This window comes from Pituophis catenifer, unplaced genomic scaffold (genome assembly GCF_029215685.1).
Source record: "Pituophis catenifer annectens isolate HBS135680 unplaced genomic scaffold, rPitCat1.0.hap2 SCAF_8, whole genome shotgun sequence".
Lineage (NCBI taxonomy): Eukaryota > Metazoa > Chordata > Lepidosauria > Squamata > Colubridae > Pituophis > Pituophis catenifer.
In genome coordinates this window covers 24,738,985-24,756,001 of record NW_027256888.1, presented here as the reverse complement: position 1 = coordinate 24,756,001, position 17,017 = coordinate 24,738,985, and the positions used below count along the sequence as shown (strand labels likewise).

Genomic DNA, 17,017 nt, shown 5'->3' with positions numbered 1-17,017 from the left:
GTTGACAGCTGGGTGGGCGTTTAAAAAGGCTATTTTTGGAATTATGCATCCAGCTACTCATTCACAGCTAACTTTCAATTTAAGGGCTTACCATGTTCTGCTTTTTCATCCACAGAATATTTAAAAGCTTTCTGGAGTTCTTCTGCTTGATTCCACAAACTAATCCCTCTACGTATTTCTGCTACAGTTTCTTTCTGTGAGCAGTGTTGTGCAATTACTTTCTTTTTTATGTCCTTCAGTTCTTCATAGGTAAAATATTCCATCAACATTGGCTGGAAAACCTAAGGGATAACTATGATCACTATTTGAATATCAATTCTAACTTACATTCTATACTACATTTTTTCTTATATTTGGAAAGTTATGGGCTTTTGGTGAATTATAAACAAATATTCTTTACATTAAAAAAAATGATGAATTCAGGAATCGTGCTTGCTTCACAAGATCCAAATCTAATGATCAAAGATGACTTCAAAGGAAAACATATTTGACAGATAATAAACATGTAAAAATGGAAAAACTATACATATCAACATGAATATTATCAAGATAGAATGTTTATTAAAAACAATAATTTACCTTGACAATTCAGCACATTTTCATGTAGAAATAATAAATTAATCTAATTCTTTAAAAAAAAACCTGCCAAAGGGCAAGTTTTTTAAAAAATAATATACTTTCTGATTTATACTACCATGACAAATATATCACATAAAGAGAGGGCGGGAGGGGGAGGGGGAGAGAAAGAGAAAGAGACGCTGTTCCCCACAGGGTACAGAGTTTTGCAGATTTAGTATTTGGAGAGATACTAAATATCCATTTAAAGTATGTTCTAATATTTTTTAAAATATTAAATGTTATTCTTTTTCATTTTTACAATCACTGCAGCATCCCCATGATCAAAATTCAGTTGCTTGACAACTGGTTCATATTTATGATGGTTGCCGTTTCCAGGATCATGTGATCACCTCTTGCGACCTTCTGACAAGCAAAGTCAATGGGGATGTTATTTTGTAACCATGTTACTAATTTAACAATGGCTATGATTCACTTAACTGTGGCAAGAAAGGTTGTAAAATGGGGCAAAACTCATTTACCAACTGTCTTGTTTAACAATAGAAATTTTGGGCTCAATTGTGTCATAAATCGAGGACTACCTGTAGCTAAATAAACACTGACCACTTTTAATCTTTTGAAGCCAAGCTTGGAAGATATAGCAATTTTAAGGGGCAACACAGCAAATGAATAAATTAAATGTTTATCTACAGTTCTGTCACAAAGATATAAGGCAGTCCAATGAAAATGGGAAGTATGGCAAACATATATACCTGACTTATTTAAACTCAGTGTAACAGCACAAATATACTAGCAGTAGTCAGTAAAGTATCCAGAGTAAGATGGGGAAAAGAGAATAATAGATGTGAGCTGTTCTTTTACTTAGCAGGATCTGCTAGTATAGATTCCAGCTTTGGACTGCAATACTGTTTACGATTTAATCTTTATTATTACAATATTTTTAAATCCTGCCAGGGTACAAGAAACAAACATCCGAGGGCTGCTTGGGTTTACAGAATATCCATTTGTAATATGTGTTCTTGACAATTCTAAAATATATTTTGAATCTAATTTTTACATGAAAAGACTTTTAGCCATATCAGGTGTAAAATTTAATTAGCACTGAAAACTAACAAAAAGAATTATCCTTTAATTTAATTAAACAAATTAAAAAGTTTATTTGGGGGTGCTTCATATTAATATTTCACAAATTGATGGGAGCTATTTTGCTCTCATTTATGAGAACAATGAATTTGCTTATGTACACAAATAGTTTAATCTCTCTCTCTGTCACTGTGAAGATTTTCTTAATTCAAATGACCAATCCAACGATCAAGGGAGCAGAAACTTTCTTTTTATAAAAATAATGATGAATACACACTATTCACTACAAAAGTTAAAAATAAAGAAAAAATTTCTCAAAACATTTAATCATTCCTCAAACCACTCACCTCCTCTTCCTCTTTCATGTGAGGAAGGAAATCTCTGGTAAAAGCTTCCAATCGTTCCTTTAGCTGTTTTGCATAGTTGAGCTGCTCATATTCATTCTGAAAATTAGTTTTTAAATTCATCATAGAACTTTATGTGTCACTTGTTATAAATGTTTGATCTACTTATTAAATCAATAATACATTACATTTGAAGTATTAGATCATAAATCTTTTATGACAAAAAAAAAGAAATACTGGAGTTGGGTTTCAAATATTTAGCAATGGAAGTTACTGCATGGCTTTTTCAATTCCAATTTTAATCTATCAACTATACAAAATTGGGATTACAGTGGGAAGCACTATGACATTTGCTTCTTTAAAAGTATGTTTGCTATTGAAGTGAATACAACCTCTAAGCAAAGGGGGTATTTTTACACATTTCATGTGGCTTAACTAAATGAACTAGGAGCACGTTCACCAAATTTAGAAATCGAAGGAAAATCTCAAAATAACATTTTTGGATAAAAGTTATACGTTAAACACATTTTCTCTTCTGAGTATATTACACCAGCAAACAAACACCATGCTTCCTTCACAAAATCATATCAATGAAAATGATAGTCTCCATTTTTATAATTAATCGTTTACATGCAATATTGATACTGCTTTCTAAGAACTATTTTTCAATTGATTTTACCCATGCCAAAAATCAAACAAACTCACCTTTACATTTTTCAAGCCTTTTTCAAAGAGACTAAGCATTTCTGACAACTTATTGTCTGAATGTACATTATATACAGTTTGACTACGTTGCTGAAGTAAACCAATGATGTATTCATTTTCAATCTGTTCATGCATTTTAAACTCTTTAAATGTAGCATATAATGATTGGAGGAGAGCTCGGAAATCATTGTTGTTGGAGAAATTTGTCTTAGAAAGCTGAAAAAAAATAGAGGGTTGCACATTAGACATTTATGTTTTCTTTGAATTAATTTTTAAGAAACTAATCCTAAGAAGGTATTAACCAATTATAAATTCCTAACTAAATTTGAACTTCTGTAGTTTTATCCAGCTCTGCTTAAAATTATTTTAGGTATTATTTTTAAATGTTAAAAGTATATGTTATATACTGAAAAAAAATCAGATTTAACCAATAACATTTATAATTTTAATTCATATAAAGTCAAAAGACAACTTTTTTTTCCTTAAGGAAGAAGAAAATGTTCCGCTTCTCATCTAAGAAGTTTCATCAGTTCTGATGGCAGGGGAATGGAAGGATAGGTACTGACAATTAAGACTGGATAGTGGGGGTGAAAGGATAGGTTCTAATAGGATGGGAAGGATAGAAGGATTGTATTCCTTTGCAGTCATCTCATTGTTAGCACTGTCTGAGAGCTGTTGAAGCCACTTGACATAGATAACCCCCAAGCGGCCTCAACAGTTCTCAGAATGCTAACGATCAGATGACTGCAAAAAATATTCTTCCATCCCCCCCCACATCCTATCAGAACCTATCCTTCCATCTCCCCCCCCCCCACCCCCATCATCAGAACTGATTAAGCTTCTTGGATGAGAACGTTTTCTTCTTCCTCAAGGAAAAAAACAGTCCAATTGCCTTTTTAAAAAGCACCTTTGAGATAACTATGACCTGGATGACTGAGAATCTCCACAGGCGTGTACTTTATTTAACATTTTTGCATTCATGATAGCTAAAAAGCATAACAGTCAGGAAACACTAAAAATGAAAAAAAATTAAAACAGTATTTCATGGTCATAAACAAGCATTCTAAAACAATTTTTTTTACAATTAACAGTCCTCTTAACTAGGATTGCAGACTTTTCATTTGAAATACTTAATCTTTCATTTGAAAGATCTTATTTAGCCAGTATTTATATGCAATAAGTATAATTTGTGTTCAAAATAAAGTTCGAACATGAAAAAGGTTACATTATTTCCATGTTTTCTGAGAAGACACTTTTAGACGTACCTAGTTATCAAGTTTACAATTATGCAGACATATTCAGAGTTCCATCAGTTTGATCAATTATGTACCTTATTTTTATAGAACTTTTAAAAACAATTTTCTTTTTAAGTTTGTTTGAAGGAATATAGCTGCTAGATTCACTCCAATCTACTGTACTCTTCTCTGGAGACACTGTTTACATAAATTTCACTATGATAAACAACACCGTTTTTAAAAACACCTATGGGTCAATTTTTTTAGCTGGTGTAATGGCACTCAGCTTGATGTACCATATTAAGTTAATGCTCCGAAGAATCCTAAGAATGAAGAAACAATGCAATTCCAAAGCAATTGTTTTAGCTAGCAGTACCTTGTCAACAATACAATCTTCCAAATTTGAGTGTTTTATTTGCACCCATATTTAGTCTAATATAGCTGCTTGAGAAGCAAAAGTTAAATTTCCTGTTTAGTTTGAAGATCAATATTCCCCAACACTTCTTTCACTGAAACTGTCAGTGAAATAAATTGGGTTTTTGCTTACTCCCACTTTCTATTATTAGGTATTTTCATAGTTACATTGCAGAACAAAAAAGAAACTTTTTTCAGGTGACAGAAGTAATCTTGAAATGATTAATATTAAATATATTAATATTTAAAGGACTGGCACACACTATGCCTCCACATTCTACATTTTGATAATGGTGAGTTACATACAACTCCATCAACAATATCAATTTTATTTGTGCTAAAACTGCTCGTTCAAGTACTTGCACATGCAAACTTACCTGTACAAACTCTTTCAAACTAGGTAGAGCTCAATTCAACAAACTTAAACAGGATTTAAGTGTGCCATTCAATAACACTCTTTACAAAAATATAAACTTCTGAAAGCTCAGAACTTTTGCAGTTCTTTATATTTCTCCACCTTGATCAGGTTTTTCCTCATTATAAATTTATTACAAAGATGATTTTTGAGGCATACACTGCTGACCCCAGACCCATACCTATGATCAAGGTTCCTTGCATATATAGCACAAGACAATATTGAGCAAACTACAGAGGTGATTTTAGTAATTTTAAGTGATTTTTTTTATGGGTGGACAGGTCTAGAAAAGCACTGTGCCTGACCCTGTCCCAGGATATGAGTCAGCAGAAAACCAAAGCAGTTTACTGGATCCAGAAATACAGTGACTTGAGTGGAAACCCTGATTCCACCTGATTCTCTTTTCTACGAATGGAAAAGAGGACAAAACTTTATTAATTTCTCTTTAGGCATCCTCAAAGTGATACCTGATAGACAACACTCCAAAGATCTTGGGTCCCCTTTTGCTTTGGCAAAGAGCTGCAGAGCACAATAAGACAGCAGAAGAATTCTTCCTTGGATCAAAGGCACAAATAAGCAACTCAGATAATTCTCTTTCCTGAAGCATTATAGGGTTTGGGTTTTTTTCTTTTTTAATGTTGCTCTTTCAACTAAAAGAAGCTAACTAGTCATTCTCTTCTTTCTCTCACCATGCCTAAATATTTTTTCCTAAAAATTATGTGGTACTATTTTCCACCACATTTCTAACTTTAAGCATACTTTGGTATTGCCACAGTAAACTAACTTAAGTTTCTATGACTCTTTCAAAGATCTAATATCTGGAATTTACTTTGTGCCTTTCATTATTTTCTTTTAAAATACAAGTCAATACATGTGGAATGTCTGGTAATCCTTGTTTTGTATTACAGATTAAAATGTAGACTCACACCTCCTCTGAATAAGTAAATAAATAAGTGCTATTACTTATATTTAAAGTCATGTATAAACACCTAACATCTTGCTAATATAACATTGTTAAAATACATTGTAACAGAACATTATCTGCTTAACCAAGTTAATCTGTAAATGCAAAACAAAATAATCCTTTATCACCTTGAAGAAAAACAAACCCTTAGAACAGTGATGGCGAACCTTTTTCTCGTGGCGTGCCAGAAGTGTGTATGTGCGCGCGCAACAGCTCCTGTGCGTGCCAGCGCCCATAATGCAATGCGAACCCTCCCACATGCGCATGCGCACATGACCCTCCCTGCGCTGCGCCCAACATTTTGGGCCTGGAAAGTCGTTATTTTGAGGGCAGTCCGGGGCTTCCCTGTCTCCCCGCCCGATAAGACTTCTGGCATAGCCCCAGGCCTCCGGAGGGAAGCCCTGGCCTGCTGCTCTTGCCACCGCCACCCCCCTTGCCCCCAGCAAGAGCGGTTCTCGTACTGCCCCAGGAGGACTGGAGGAGAACGCAGCTCCTCACTCATGGAGATCTACCGTTGGGGAAATGGTTGCGGAAAGCGGTAAGAAATGCGTGAGCCAGGAAGCGGTCATGCTCCCTGGCAGAAGAGGGTTGTACGTTCACTCCAGTAAAGGTTTGTGCAACCCTCTCTGGCAAGGGAGCATGACCGTTTCCTGGACAGCGCACCTCTTACCGCGCCCACTTCCCAACCGGTAGATCTCCATGAGTGAGAAGCTGCGCTCTCCTCCGGTCCTCCTGGGGCAGCTCGCCTCCCCGTTGGCAGCTTCTCCTTCTCCTTGCTGCTCCAGGAGAAGCCTGAGACTCAGCTTTCCTTGGCAAAGCGCTTCATCATTGCAGCGCAGGGAACACGCACGGCACCGGGGGATCTGTGCAGCTACTATCCCACCCCTCCTCAGCCTCGGCCACGCCGCGAGGCTTCAACTCAAGGAGGAGAAGACGGAGGAAGTGGGGGAGGTCCAAATGGCAGCTACCTGAAGCAAGCTGCAGTGCGATTATGCAGGGCAGTTGGAGAAGTGGCAGAAATAGCAGCCAGGGCTGGGCTTTCAGCGGGTAAGCAACGCTGCCTCTGCTGTGGGGAACTTTGGAGAGGGCGGGGGCAGACTGTGCGAGCAGCCTGTCTCTTAGCTGGTGAGAACGGCTACAGCCTGCCCCCGGCCTCTCTTTCCAAAGTTCCTCACGGCAGAGGCAGCGTTGCTTACCCGCTGAAGCTCCAACTCAAGGAGAAGACGGAGGAAGAGGGGGGCGGGGAAAGTGGGGGGCGGCTACCTCAAGCAAGCTGAAAGCCCAGCCCTGGCTATTTCTGCCGCTTCTCCAACCGCCCTGCATAATCGCGCTGCAGCTTGCTTCAGGTAGCTGCCATTTGGACCCCTCCTTCCTCCGTCTCCTCCTCGAGTTGGAGCCTCGCGGCATGGCCAAGGGGTGGGATAGTAGTTGCACGGATCCCCGGCGCCGCGCGTGTTCCCTGCGTTGCAATGATGAAGCACTTTGCCAAGGAAAGCTGAGTCTCAGGCTTCTCCTGGAGCAGCAAGGAGAAGGAGAAGCTGCCAGCGGGGAGGCGAGCTGCCCCAGGAGGACTGGAGGAGAGCGCAGCTTCTCACTCATGGAGATCTACCGATTGGGAAGTGGGCGCGGTAAGAGGTGCGCTGACCAGGAAGCGGTCATGCTCCCTTGCCAGAGAGTGTTGCACAAACCTTTACTGGAATGAACGTTCAACCCTCTCCTACGAGGGTGCATGGCCGCTTCCTGGCTTACACATTTCTTACCGTTTTCCGCAATCATTTCCCCACCAGTGGATCTCCATGAGTGAGGAGCTGCGCTCTCCTCCAGTCCTCCTGGGGCAGCTTGCCTCCCCGCTGGTGGCTTCTCCTTCTCCTGCCTGCTCCAAGAGCAGCCTGTCTGTTACCCAGCGAGAACAGCCTGCCACCACAGCCTGCCCCCGTCCTCTCTGCCCCGGCAGTTGCTCCTGGTGCTGCCGGAGAAGCGGCAGCACAACAACCGTTCTTGCTGGGGGCAAGGGGGGTGGCGGTGGCAGGAGCAGCAGGCGGGGGCTTCCCTCTCTCCCTCCCTTCCTCCCTCTGGACGCCTGGGGCTATGCTAGAAGTCTGCTCAGGCGGGGAGACAGGGAAGACCCGGACCGCCCATCCTAGCCACCACTGCCCCCTCGCCCTTGGCGGCAGCGGTTCTCGCACAGCCGCTTTCCTGGCAGGGGAGAGGGGATGGTGGCAGGCTGCGGCAGCAGACAGTTCGAGACAGCTAAGAGGCAATATTCTTCCTCCTGCCAGCCTTGAGCTCAGCTCCAGGCAACATCCAGCCAGCCATATCTGGCCTCCCCCTGCAGCAGACCACATGGATTCCAGGCAGCACAACTTCGGGGCCTTTCCTCATGGTGGCAGTGACGAGGCAGGCAGGCAGCTGGGTGCACGGGAGCGACTGGCGGCAGCACTCCTGGCTGGCAAAGGGCGGAGTCCCGGGGCTGCATGCGGGCAATGACGGCATGGCCGGTGCGCATGCGCACTAAGACATTAAGGCCAGCTGAACGTTGCACACGCATGCACACCAGTAACCAGTAGACTAGCTGGCTGTTGCGCATGCGTGCCCTGGAAACCTGGAAGAAGAATGGGCGATGCCACGCGTGCCGGCGACATGGCTCTACGTGCCACTTCCGGCACGCGTGCCATAGGTTCGCCAACACGGCCTTAGAATATAACTTTTCTCAGGCTACAGTCTACTTCATTAAGACAAACTTGATTATGATACAAATATGTTGCATTATTTTCACCTGCAAAGAGATTGTATAAAAGACAGTGCTTTGATTTTTTTTCACTCAAACCTGAAACTCCTTTGTAGATCATGAAATAGATCTTTAATTTTTCCAATTTGTATCTGTCCAAATGTTTAATTTCTAGCTTTGCAAATTGATTTTAATTGACAATAATCAAGCGATCATTTTTCATGTGTTGTGTATTAATTACAGCCACAGATTTCAGAGGATTGCTCTTGTTCTGTTCTTCCAACTTCTGCATTCAATCAAGGTCTTGAAAAATGATAAAAACTTTAGGCTCAAGGTCATTAGTACTTGCAGCAAAAAGTGACAGAGACCAGGAGAAAAAATCCATTAAATGCTTGACTCCTATTCATATTCAGTTGAATCATCCTGTTTTGTATCTAATACTTGTGCCAAACAACATTTCAATTACACATATTTTTCCAACAGTCCAATTTTCTGCCATCCTGGATTGTCTTTCAGACTCCTGAAACTTTCATTAGCTCAGAAATTTATGGTTGGGAACAGCAAATATAAATGTCTAATCTGTTCATTTGTATGCCAGCAGCATGTGATCTCAAATGATTAGTTTTCATGTCCATGCCTTTTTAAAACAAATATTTGGAAAAACATAAAAGCAGCAGTTACCACCAGATTGATTCAACCAGATAGATTCCTAGTCTACATATTAAATTTATGAACCGTGATCGCTGTTTTTATTGTAATGATGAACACTGTGTTATCCCAGTCCCGCCCAAGGTTCACACAGACAGGGCTCAGAGCTGGTTTTGACTGCAGCTGCTGCTAAGTCCAGGTCTGTATGATAAAATAATGTCTTTATCTTAGGCCTCAGCAACAAGATGATTCTGAAGTCTTGATGAAAAATATGGCAGTATTAGCAATTTAGAAAGAGACATCTCTCACATTCAGAAGGTTTATAAGGCAGCGACTGGTAAGTGAGGGAAGCAACCTCTTCAGAATGCCTCTGGGTCTGACTTGGACTACCTCACCAGGCAGCTATAGCTTTAGACCTTCAGCTCCTTAAAGGGCTGTCTTAATCTTAGCAAATTGAAGATGGGTGGACTTCAATAGTAGGTTGACTCAGCATTCCATTCTTCTGAGATCGGTAAAATGAGGTGCCAGATTGTTGGGGGCAATATGCTGACTCTGTAAACCGCTTAGAAATTGCTGTAAAGCACTATGAAGTGGTATATAAGTCTAAGTGATATTGCTATTGCCACTTCCCACAATCATCTAGCCAGGGAGCTGACGTTCACGTCTTCCAATTTGTGGAGTTGAGAAACACCGACAACAAAGAGATGGGCAAGGAGGGGGAACCCAGAGACCTTGGGCCAGTTATTCCCCCCACAGGAAAATAGATCTTTTATTCCTGGATTAAAAGAAAAAAAAATCAACATCTCTAAAAGCAGAAAAGCAAAAAGAGGGAGAAGTACGTTGCGCACAAGACAGCAACCCAAGTGCGCAATCGCAGGGTTCTCCCCTTTTGTGCGCAGGCGCAGTACCTCCATTCCGCCGGCTGAGGCCGAGACGCGGGGGTGTGTCGCGGCGGCGGCTCCAACGACGCCCCTCAGCCCCTTCCCTACCTTGTCACAGTAGAGCCCGACGAGCTGCTTCATCCGCCAGTGCGGGGCGGTGAAAACATCCACCTCCTCCGGGAAGGGAGCCATCTTCTCTCCCCCATAGAGAGCGACGTTCGCTCCCTCAGCCGCGCTCCAGCGACGAGCACAGATGACCTGCTTTGCGCACGCGCCACTAGTGGAGGCGGAGCAAGCTCCGATCCCACCCCGCACTCTCCCCGTCACGTGGAGGGAGGCGAGCGCCTTTTACCTAGAGAGGTGTTTCCTGGCAGAGAAGTGGACCTTTTCAGGCATTTTGTACAGCTAAGAAGCGAGTGTCTTGCATCGTGTAACATCCTAATAAATACGCTTCTTCAGCCTGGTGGCAGCTTTGCAAGAGACTTAACATGGCCTTCTGGCAGACGTGAAGCCTAAATTATGAATGGCCAGTTATGCAATTTGCAATGGCTGGGGTGTGGGGGGCGGCTGTCCTGTGTCACGCATAAAGAAGAGTGTTTTTCAACCTTGCCAACTGTTTAAGATGTGTAGATTTTGACCTCCCAGTGATTTTCCTCCGTTTTTAAAATCTCCCATTTAATTTTTTCTAATCTGCATGTTGGGTCCCAACTCTAATAAAGTAATTGATGGATTGCTATAATCGATTGATGCCCCCCCCCGTTCCCTTTTTTGATTTATGGAGTGCTATAAGGTTCTGTTTTGACTTCAGCATCTGTCTATGCAAAAATATCTTAAGACTCTATTTTCCACAGTTTTAATTCCAAAAGGACAGAAATGGTGTGGGGTGTAATACAAAGCAGAGCCTCAGCCTTTTTTTACAGTGAAAAATGCCAGTTCTTTCTTAGTTATCAAGAGATGAGAAATACATTTTGTCAATCAGCAGGGAGGAGCTGCAGCCAGTGCTTACCGTATTTTTCGGAGTATAAGACGCACCTACCTTTTTTGGTTGTTTTTTTAAAGTTTTTTTTTATTTTTTAGACACATAAAAACATACAATGTATATTTTTTGAACAGAGTATTTGTCTGGTTCACAAATTTAAACTGTTTAGTCATTTCAATTAAATTTACAATTTCTATATTTCTTTTTTGCCATATTAATTCCTCATCTATTTTTAAAAAAAAAAACTAATATTACCTTTCATTCTCATCTCTAATCTTAATCTCTATGACAGCCGTGGCCAGGGGGGCTTTTTATCAGGTTTGCCTGATACGCCAGTTGCGCCCCTTTCTGGATCGGGACTCCCTATGTACGGTCACTCAAGCACTCGTCACTTCTCGTCTGGACTATTGTAACGCTTTCTACATGGGGCTCCCCTTGGGGTACACCTGGAGGCTCCAACTGGTGCAGAATGCGGCCGCGCAGGGGATTATGGGAGCGACGGGGCGCTCCCATATGACTCCTCTCCTGCGCGAGCTGCATTGGCTTCCGGTGGACTTCCGGGTGCACTTCAAGGTGTTGGTGATCACCTTTAAAGCGCTCCATGGCTTAGGGCCGGGGTACTTACGGGACCGCCTTCTGCCACCAATTGCCTCCCACCGGCCAGTTCACTCCCACAGAGAGGGCCTCTTCAGGGTGCCGTCGGCCAGACAATGTTGGCTGGCGACCCCCAGGGGGAGAGCCTTCTCTGTGGTGGCACCTACCCTCTGTAACAATCTACCCCCAGAGATACGAGTGATCTCTGACCTCCGGACTTTTCGTCGGGCCCTAAAAACCTATTTTTTTCAGTTAGCCGAGCTGTCCTAATTTTACGGCTGGTTTTAAAATTTGATATGGACTTTAATTGAAAAGTTTTAAATTACAGACTTCCGATTTGCTAGCCTCCGGTGAAGACAGTCCCTTTCTAAGGACTGCCAGCCCCGCCGTTTGTAGAGCCGCTTCGATGGTCAGAAGCGGCTTGAAAACTCCAGAATCTGAAGGATTTGAAGGAGAGAATAAGCAAGGCGCAGGTTGAGCCCCTGTGAGCCCTCAGAAGTTTGCTACTGGGGAGGAAACAGGCGTGGCTCCCTTTCAACTTGCGGAGACTCCGGACGGCGTGGGACGACTCCGCTTGAGCAGAGCAAGCCGGCTGCAGCAAACACTTAAAACTGATTGAATCAACTTTACTAACTAGCGGACAAAACAACCTGAGCCTTTAAACCAAGAAACTGCAAGTATCATTCCTTTTTTCGTGACTTTCTGATCTAGTAAAAATTAGAGCGAGCGGAAGCGGCTTGAAAAGATGGCACCGCTCCAGCGTTAACAAGCTGAAAGGGAGAGTGATTTTGTGAAGCTATTTTAACAAGCTACAATGTTGCGCTGCTTGTAGCAAGCAAACAGGAGAAGAGGAGAAAAAATCCTTTTTAAAATAAGCCTGAGCTCGCTTTAGTTTAATTCTATTTTTAACTTGACTAAAACTGGGGGACTTTTTTAGAGGACTTTGTGGTGGAAAAGAAAAAAGGCAGCAGGGGGGGGATCCCCCACACACAAGCCTGAAGAGCAGAGTCAGAAAACAGATTTTGATTTTGAAAGTTTAAAAAAAATTATTACTCAGGCTCTGGATGATAATTTCCAAAAATCTCAACAGGAAATGGATGATAAATTCCAAAAATATCAGCAGGAAATCAAGCAGGAAATTATTGAAATGAAAAAGTTGGTGAAAGAGAATTATGGCAAGGTGACTGATAAATTATCAAATGTGGTCTCTGGCTTGTCAGAAATTATTATTAAAGTGGACTCTAAATTGGAAGAATTTAAATCAGAAGTGAATGTCAAAATAAAGGATACTGATTTTAAAATTTCTGATGTGGATAATAAAATGCAGAGAGTCAAAAATGAAATTACGATGATGCAATTCCAGTCAATGGAATTTGCTATAAGACTTAGAGGTATTAAGGAGAATGATTGACAAGACTTGAGACAGGTTTGTGCTGATGCTTTGGCTGTGTTGTTAAAAATCAATTCTGAAGAGATTTTTTACAAAATAGACAAAATTTACAGAGTGAACTCGTGGGTGGCCAGACAAAGCCTAGAGATGTGGTGATATATTTCACAGATAGAAGAATGAGAAATGATATTTTGCAAAAATCTTTTCTTTCTTCTGTCCAAGTGGAGGGAACTCAAATTGGAATTTACAAAGAACTACCGCCAAAGATTCTGAAAGATAGAAAGGACTTTGGTTTTTTAGTAAATGAATTAAAAAAATTAGAGATTCCATTTTGGTGGGATGCTCCAACTGGTATAATCCTGAAGTACAATGGAGAAAGACATCGATTGAATACTGTTGAAAAGGCGGAAAATTTTTATTATACTGTTCTGGAGAGACCACCATCCCCGCGTACATCTACTGTGTTGGAGATAAAGGAGAGTGATAAGGAGAAGCAATCACAGCAAGAGTTGGGAGAGCAGCCTAAGCAGGTTGTATCAGAGCCAATGGAAGCACAGGGTGCTGCAGGAGGTTATCTGGAGGAGCCCCTGTTAGAATCTTCTCCAATTTTGACTACAAGAGATGTGGCCTTGGACCTAGCTCGTATGGCTGAAGCTAAAGACCAGCGAATAACTCGTGCAGTTTCTAAACAACTCAAAGAAAAACAATTACAAGAAAGAGCTAAGGCACAACAATACAAAAAAGGAGTCAAGAGTACTACACAACAAAGTGAAGCCATGGGGGGAGCAAAGCTGAAGGTTTCGGAAGATATCCGGCAATTCTGCTCGTCACTTCAAAAAGGTATACATGACCGTTAAGTTTTTATCTTGGAATGTGAATGGATTGAACTCACCACAGAAAAGGAAGAAGATATTTACATATTTGAGACAATTTAATAATGATATAATTTGTTTACAAGAAACTCATGTCAGAACACAAGATCAAAAATATTTGATAAATTCAAAATTAGGAACACATTTTATAGCTTCAAACTTGGAAAAAAAGAATGGTGTGGTTATTTACATAAATAAAAGACTATCAGCTAAACTTATAGAAGCAGATGAAGGTGGTAGGTTTGTAGCAATTGAACTGTACACTGTATATGGCCAAATTCTTGTGATTAGAATTTATGCTCCTAACCAACAACAGGATCACTTTTATAAAACTTTGCATACCAAAATATTGCAATGGGATTATAGATCTATTTTGATTATGGGAGACTGGAATGGAGTGATTGATTCTAAACTAGATAAAAAGAGTCTGGCGAAGTCAAGGATTAGACTACCACAAACTTTTTTTGATATGAAAGAAGATTTGGAATTAAAAGATGTGTGGAGAATATATAACTCAAAAGACTTGGATTATACTTTTTTCTCTGATAGACATAGATCTTTTTCAAGGATTGATTTCATTTTATTATCAAATGATCTACTTGTTAAAACAAAAAGAACTAAAATCTTTCCAAGAACTCTATCTGATCATAGTCCAGTATGGATAGAAATTGAGACTGGAAAGACTGAGAGAAGATCATGGAGACTAAATGAAAATTTGTTCAGATATGAAAAAAATATAATAGAACTTAAAAAGCAGATGAAAGAATTTTTTGAAATTAATTTGAATAAGGGTACCCCTATCGAAATTGTGTGGGATGCGAGTAAAGCGTATATGAGAGGGGTACTCATTCATATGAACTCTAAACACAAATTGAATAGACAAAAGAAAAGATCTGAAATCGAAGTAGAAATAAAGAAAAAAGAACAGTTACTTATTAAAAATCCAACAGATGAAAGAATACGTGGTGCTATAAAACTTTTGAAAGATCAATTTCAAATGCTTATGGCGGAACAAGCTGCAACAAATTTACAATATGCAAAGCATAATACATTTTGTAATGCCAATAAACCGGGCAGATGGCTGGCCTATACATTAAGGAAGAAGCAGAGTATGCGGACTATTGACTATTGATATTGGAGGGAAAGAAATTTTTCAACAAAAATTAATTAAAGAAGTTTTTGTAGATTATTATACTAAATTATATGCTACAGATGATATACAGAATGGACTTATAGAAAAATACTTAGAAAATAAAAGAGTCACAAAAATTACTAACCAACAAAAGGAAAGAATGAATTATCCTATAACAGTTGAGGAGATAATTGCAGCAATTAAACAACTGAAAACAGCTAAAGCTCCTGGAACGGATGGCTTGACTGCAGTGTATTATAAAACTTTGCAAGCAGAAATGGTAGAACAACTTAGAGACTTATTTTGTAACAAGGGGGTAAAATACCCCCATCATGGAAAACAGCTTACATTTCTTTGATACCAAAAGAGCAAGTAGGTCCTAAAAAACCGGAGAACTACAGACCAATATCTCTTCTGAATAATGATTATAAAATTTATGCAAAAGTAGTAGCCAAGAGGTTGATGCCAGTAATTCAAGAGGTGATTCACGATGATCAAGCAGGATTTATAGAGGGTAGATATATGAAGGACAATGTAAGGCAAGTGATAGATTTATTGGAATATCTTGAGAAGAATAAACAGATCCCTGCAGTGCTGGTTTTCTTGGATGCGGAGAAGGCCTTTGATAGAGTGGACTGGAATTTTCTATTAAAGACTTTAAAAAAGATGAACTTTGGGGATCAATTTATACAGGCGGTTTCAGCAATTTATCAAGAGCAAAAGGCACAGATTATTATTAATGGAAGTTTGACAACAGACTTTAATATTGAAAAAGGAACAAGACAAGGTTGTCCGTTATCCCCATTGTTATTTATTTTAACACTAGAAGTCTTGTTGAATACAATACGGGACTCGAATATTTTGAAAGGTATAGTGATAAGGCAAGAGGACTATAGAATAAGGGCATTTGCAGATGATCTGGTTGTTACCCTAACACAGCCGATGGAATCAATAATCCAAATGAAAGACATTATACAAGACTATGGCACAGTATCAGGTTTTAGATTGAACCAGAAAAAAACTAAGATGATAGTTAAAAATATGACACAAGATCGAAAATACGAACTTGAAAGGAGGGCAGGTTTTGAGATTGTTCCAAAGGTTAAATATCTAGGAGTTCAGGTTGCAGAATCAAATATGAAACTGTTTCAAAATAATTACGAGGTGTTGTGGCGAGATGTACAGAAAGATATGGAGACTTGGAAAAAACTGCAGCTGTCTTTACTTGGAAGAATAGCGGCAGTTAAGATGAACATTTTGCCAAGATTTCTTTTTTTGTTTCAAATGATTCCGGTGCTTAAAAGTGATAAACAACTGAAAGAGTGGCAAAGTGGAGTGAATAAGTTCGTCTGGAACGAGAAAAAACCAAGAGTGAAATTGAAAATTATGCAAGATGTTCCAGAAAGGGGAGGTCTTAAACTTCCAAACCTACAGTTATATTATGAAGCAGCAGCTTTGACTCAAGCAAGCGATTGGTTTGGAAGGAAAAAGACTGGAATATTGAATATAGAAAGTTTTGATCTTGAATTTGGATGGCATGCTTACTTGTTTTATGAAAACAAAGTGGATAAAGTATTTAAAAGCCATATACTTAGAGACTCTTTGATGAGAGTTTGGAAGAAGCACCGACTCAAATGGGATTACAAAATACCGCTATGGCTGGATCTTGGTCATATTATGTGGAATACAAATATAATGTCACTCGGGGGGTTTTTATATAAAGAGGTTCTTTTTACAGATGCGGGCAGATGGCAACTGAAGACATTAGAGACACTGTTGGACGAAGGGATTAATCTAACTTGGTTACAGTATAATCAACTTCAATTGAGATGGAAAGAGGACCAAAAAACTGGTATAATGGTACATGAGGAAGAATTGGTTAGACATATAAAAGAGAAAGGTCCAATGCATATTAAAAGGTTATATAATGTTTTGTTAGAAAGGGATTCAGAAACTGAATTGGTTAAAGATTGCATGATTAAGTGGGCACAGAATTTTGCAGAACCAGTGATGCTGGGTTCAGAATGTTAAATTTACACAATCGCAGAATTTGAGGG

General features: G+C 40.0%; 1 protein-coding gene across 2 annotated transcripts in view; it reads right to left on the bottom strand.

Moving 5' to 3' along the window:
* The window catches only part of FBXL5 (F-box and leucine rich repeat protein 5), a 43,376-nt gene extending 33,140 nt beyond the window's left edge, over positions 1–10,236 (bottom strand). Inside the window, exons 1-4 of one of the 2 annotated variants that reach the window (XM_070948915.1) lie at positions 10,102–10,236; positions 2,709–2,924; positions 2,007–2,102; positions 92–281 (exon numbers count right to left, since the gene is read on the bottom strand). In XM_070948915.1, coding sequence (XP_070805016.1) covers positions 92–281; positions 2,007–2,102; positions 2,709–2,924; positions 10,102–10,185 — 586 coding nt within the window. In that variant the 5' untranslated portion in view covers positions 10,186–10,236. Of the gene's footprint in view, positions 1–91; positions 282–2,006; positions 2,103–2,708; positions 2,925–10,020 lie in introns of both variants that reach the window. The other variant, XM_070948914.1, reaches the window with a different exon arrangement.
* Between the last annotated feature and the right edge of the window lie 6,781 nt (positions 10,237–17,017).